Consider the following 5,337-nt stretch of genomic DNA (forward strand, 5'->3'; position numbering starts at 1 on the left):
ATTGTTTCTTATTTCAATGGTAAACTTTAAATTTATGATTAAATACAACAAAATACATTTAAAAGGTGAAAGATATTAACAATGGTCCTGCCCCTGAGCTGCTGGCTTCAAGTAAATGAGCCATTTAGTTGGACAGCACAGTATTAATGTCTGAAAATAAGCTGCTTTAAAGTTGGCATCAAACATGAACTAAATAAACTAAATCCGYCATAATGCTACTCACTAGAAACTCATCAGTGAGTAAAACTTTATTAGTTTTACTTTTCATTATATTTCTGTATTTATTTCAGATGTAGTCAGTCATAAACTTAGTTCTAATCAGTGTTTAAAAGAGGACGTGTTAAAACACTGTTTAGTCAAAGTTAAACATGAAACATCAAAGTTAACAACAACTGGCCCTTTGAGGGCCACCATAACGCTCATGTGGCCCTCGGTGAAAATGAGTTTGGCACCCCTGCTAAAAGGTGAGAACTATTCAAAGAAACAACAACAGAACATCACTGAGATCCACTGTCTTATGTTCATTTGATTATACAGTAGGTGCAGCACAGACAAAATCATGTTTTATTATATTTGTTTGAAACTGGTGGATGGTCCAGTTTGAGTGACTGTGTGTGTTCTGTGTACCTGACATAAGCCTTAAAAAAAGGCAGCTCTTTTCAGGGAGTAGACCGCTTCTCTCTTATGTAACAAAGTTGGTTTTAATCACCAACCTGTTGCCCCGCAGCTGCAGGTGTGTGTGTGCTCCGGTGGTGGTTCCAAACGTGCGGCAACACGTCCTTTTCAAAGCGCAGATGAAAGACGCACTTCCTCCCAAAACGCTGCCGTGCCGACATGTTGGTGCGACTCTCCACCTTTGTGTCTTTTCACCAGGCTAACGGTGGAACTGAAGGAGAAAGATCAGAAGTGGTTGTTATGTCAACAAAGGTGTGATGCCGTACAGAAGCRGCTGTCGTCATGGGAGGGCAATCGGGAACAACTGAACCAGAAGTACCGCGCAGCTGTAGAGGAAGTGACGCACGTCAGGAAAACCCTGGAGGAAGTCCAGCAGGACGAGAGAGAGCTGATGAGAGAAAGGTCTTGATTGTCAATAACTCTTTTCTATTCTGTTCTATCCTTTTCTCCTCCCCTCATTAGTTATAGAACTGCTCATATTGTAAATCGATTCACTGTCTTTATATATTATTTATTTAACCATTTAAAAACAAATTTGTTGAGGAAAGACTTTTATCTCTTTCCAGACCAAATCTTTGTTCCTATACTTTTCTCACGTCTGTTAGGTTACATAATGAAGCTTATTAAAAGTTTTGTAAATTGCACTTGAGCAAGACTCGTAATCCCTAACTTCTTCTAGGGCACTTAAGTCGCTACGCACTGCTCCACTGGGTGCATCTCATGTGTGATGGGTCAAATGCAGAGCACACATTGTGTCATTGTAGGGGAATGTTCACTGATGACAATACAAAGCACATTATTATTATTATTATTATTATTATTATTATTATTATTATTATTATTATCATCATAAAGTTATTAGCATATAGAGCAAAGTGAGGTCTGATTTCTCCACTCATATTATCGTATTTAAAGATAATAAGTTGAAATCAGCTCAGCCAGAACATGTTAGTGCCAGGTCTGAATGGGGCCTGAGAGTCAGCTTCATCTCACTTCTGTTTTTCCCCAACCCTACCTCCCAACTGGGACATGGGTTCTCGTCATCTAATTTTAAATACTCACAACTCTTTTTACCCCTGACTGGATACAGTTGTGAAACAACAATAATCAAAAAGCCTATCCTTTCTTTTTGTGCAGCATGCGTGTAGATCTCAGTGTTCAGAGTCAGGTGTTAATGCGTCATGTGGGCACACACTGTTCAAATAGCCTTGCGTGTAGAGCTGCTTGTCTGTGTCAATACTTTATCTTTTGTTTTTGTTTTGTTTTTGCATTTTTTTATCACAGTGACTAACTGTTCCTTATTTCTCGGGTTGCAAATAGCATTGAACTAAACTCAAACCTTTGATTTATCACATACAGTACATGGGACTATGAGTGACTCAATTTTATTTTATTTTATTTTTATTTTATTAAGAAAGTTGGATGTATCTATTATTGTGAACATTTTTCGCAGCAAATGAAAGCAGTTATCGGATACATTTCTGTAAACAATTCAGGGACACGTTCACAATCGTTTTTTTTCACTCCACTCCCCAGCTTTACCGTGAGAGTCACAACAAGAGCATTTTCTCAGGCAGGTTGTCCGATCATCATGCAGCTCACAAAGAGATAAAAGCTGCTCACATTTGTGTACTGGTTGGAGTAACCTGTTTAATCTGGCGTACATGTCTTTGGACTGTGGGACCAAACCAAAGAGGCACAGAAGACTCAAATCCACATGGTGGGGAACACTCCACCAGCTCTGAACACCATGACATATTACAGAGGTTATTATTATTATTCCAAATGATTTTGTTTGTGTGTGTGTTTGCTGTGTTAGCAAAAGATCTCATCAGTCACTGGGCAGATTTTAATGAAATGGGCAGAAAGTCACAGGATGTACAGGATGTGAAAAGAATTGACCAAGTAATTGACCAACACTCTGCTGAAACTATTAAATTGTTTATATAACTTGATTTTTTTAAAATCTTACATTTAAAGCCTTATTTATTTAAAAAAGGCCATTGTTCAATTATCAAGCACTTCATTTTGCCATACAGGCTAATTTTCATTAGCACTATCAGGCAAGTTGATGTTACAAAAATGAAAAAATAAATGCATATTATTAATAAATATTATTTTGGAAAGAAATTCACAAAAAACAATCTTRGACAAAATACAAAAATACACTATTCTTCTGTTTTATAACTTTAAAGTGCCTGTGACACGCATATTCCACAAAAAAACAAAGAAAATATCTTTATATTTAAGAAAGTTGGAATAATATACATGATTGAACTCATTTTGTCCCATAACTGGCATATTTGTGTGAATGCCTGTATAGCATTCACACAATTGAGATCCTTTTTTCTTCCGTACGTTTTCCGTACRTTTTTCGGCATCTTTCTCATTCCACAATTTTTGTGCTACTTCAACCATTCATATATCAAAACGTTCAGCTCTTTCATGCAATGCCTGCTATGACTTTTGGTATTTCAGCTGTTTATAGCTTTTTAGCTATTTCAACTTTTTTAGCCACTTTCTCCCCATTGACTTTGACTGGGGCTATTTTCAACAACCTTCAAATCCWTCAAATAGTTTCTAAATCTTTACAAAACCTTACACAATTTATTCTGGTTGTGCTCTTTTTTACTCCCTTGTGCAATTTTTAGAAACTTTTTTTACTAACTTAGGTTGTTTTCTGCTATTTCAGCTATARTTCTGCTTCTTTGTGCTATTCTTCTGATTTATTTGTGCTTTTTTTCTGCTAATTTGAACTATTTATGTTTCTTACAGTTGCTTTCTACTTTATTCCGATAGTTTCTACAAATTGAGCTACATTTTAGCTGTTAATAGCTAAAATTAGCTTTTTAGGCTATATAAATATTTTGTTTGTAGCAATTACAACTTAATTCTGCTAAATTCACCAAGGTAGTACTCGCTATGCAATCTTATGCTAAATAAAATGTTTCCAGCTTCTGGCTTCTACTTTTGGTTAGCTTTTATGCTAATTTTAGTTTTTTTCTGCTATTTTATCTGTAGTTCTATTTTCTACTATTCCTATGCTATTTTTTTGCTTTTTGGTGTTTTTTTTTTCTGGTACTTTGTGTTATGCATGTTTCTTACAGGTGCTTTCTGCTTAATTAAGCTATTTTAGCATTTAGCATTTTTATGCTATTTTAACTATATTTTTGCTCCCTTTTTACTGTTTTTCTGTTTTAACTTTTGCTTCTTTCAGCTTTTAAAGTTTGACTTAGAATAATACTTTTGCTATTAAACATTCTCGCTCAATTTCAGCAACTTTCAGCAACAGGCATTCACACTAGCATTTTTGCAGGAAATGCAATTTCTCTAGTTTCTTTTGAACTTGGCTCAGCCAAAGTGAATCAGGAAGTGACATCAAAGGGGAACTCTTTAACAAAYAAAACTCTCTAGTCTTTTTTTATTGAAACAATATTATTTGAACTCTGAGCCTTCTTTATCTCTCTGATAGTGACTCAAAATAATCTTAAGAAACATCAGATTCTGTTGTAGCAATGCTCTGTTCACATGCAGACATTCCCCTTTGACATCACTTCCTGTTACTTCACAGGCGAATATCTCAACAACAGTTCAACTCAGCGACATGAAATTTCTTTTGCAATATTTTATCAATGTCCTCTTTCTAAAATGCATTCATATGTATTACAAAATTTTTTGACGTCACAGGCACTGAAGGGTGGGGTTTTGTGACTCAGTGTTTCAGGTATAGAGGAGAAAGCTGCAAAGGCACTTTCATTGAAGGACATTAAAAGAAAATTCAAGGTAAAGGTGTAACCAATGAACGCTGTTTGAAAATATTTTCTTTACACGGTCCCAGGAATCATAAACCACCAGAGTTCCAGGTAGAGTCGCGACAAAGGTCATAACAGAACTTTCCCAACGTTTTCAGCATCTCTGTAGCAACTAAAGAACAAGTCAGCAAGGACCTCCGAATGAAACATAACTCTCAGAGCGCTGCAGCTGAGAGCCAAAATAAAAACAAACTCTGAATCTTTATTTTTACTACGAGACAAAAATAATCACGTTTCATCCATATGTAGTTTGTGAGTCTTTACAGTACTGAACTGCTGCACAATTAGAGCAATTGTCTCACTGTGACGGAAATAAAACGAGATGAATCACTGACAGGAAAAACAGAACCAGTTTAAAAGAAAATGATACTGTGTTTCCTGGAGTTCATGTTTACTCAGCAGCTATCTCTCCAAGGAAATTAGAGAGCGCTGTGTTTAATTTACACAAATAGGACAGTGATGCAAACTTACATTGGAGCTGACATCACAGGAAAACCAGAACTTCTCACACAGTTTGGGTTTTATTTTTAGCATCTGTGTGTCTCTCACTTATTGTCTTTTTGCTGTCAGCTCTTTAAGATTTGTTAGTGAAGTAGTCTACTCAGCTTCTGCATAGATTAAGGACATCATTTTAAATGATAAACTAACAGAACAGCTTCAGTTGAAAACAGATGCTGTCATTTTCCAGCTGCTGATTGACTTTTATTACAAAATGATGATAGAAATGCTCTTTTTTTATATTCACATTTATTAACAGACATGGCGTTTGTAGCCTGAGCGAAGTGCATTAAACATTACATTTGGCTGTATGTTCCACAGCACAGAGTGTTCCCAGCACACTGTGGAACAT

General features: G+C 35.9%; 1 protein-coding gene across 1 annotated transcript in view; it reads left to right on the forward strand.

Annotated features, from left to right (window-relative positions):
• lekr1 (Leucine-, glutamate- and lysine-rich protein 1) overlaps positions 1-5,337 on the forward strand; it is a 43,872-nt gene that overhangs the window by 31,907 nt on the left and 6,628 nt on the right. Inside the window, exon 6 of the mRNA XM_014012790.1 lies at positions 874-1,077. Coding sequence (XP_013868244.1) covers positions 874-1,077 — 204 coding nt within the window. The remainder of the gene's footprint in view (positions 1-873; positions 1,078-5,337) is intronic.

The sequence above is a fragment of the Austrofundulus limnaeus genome, unplaced genomic scaffold (genome assembly GCF_001266775.1).
Source record: "Austrofundulus limnaeus strain Quisiro unplaced genomic scaffold, Austrofundulus_limnaeus-1.0 Scaffold95, whole genome shotgun sequence".
Classification (NCBI taxonomy): domain Eukaryota; kingdom Metazoa; phylum Chordata; class Actinopteri; order Cyprinodontiformes; family Rivulidae; genus Austrofundulus; species Austrofundulus limnaeus.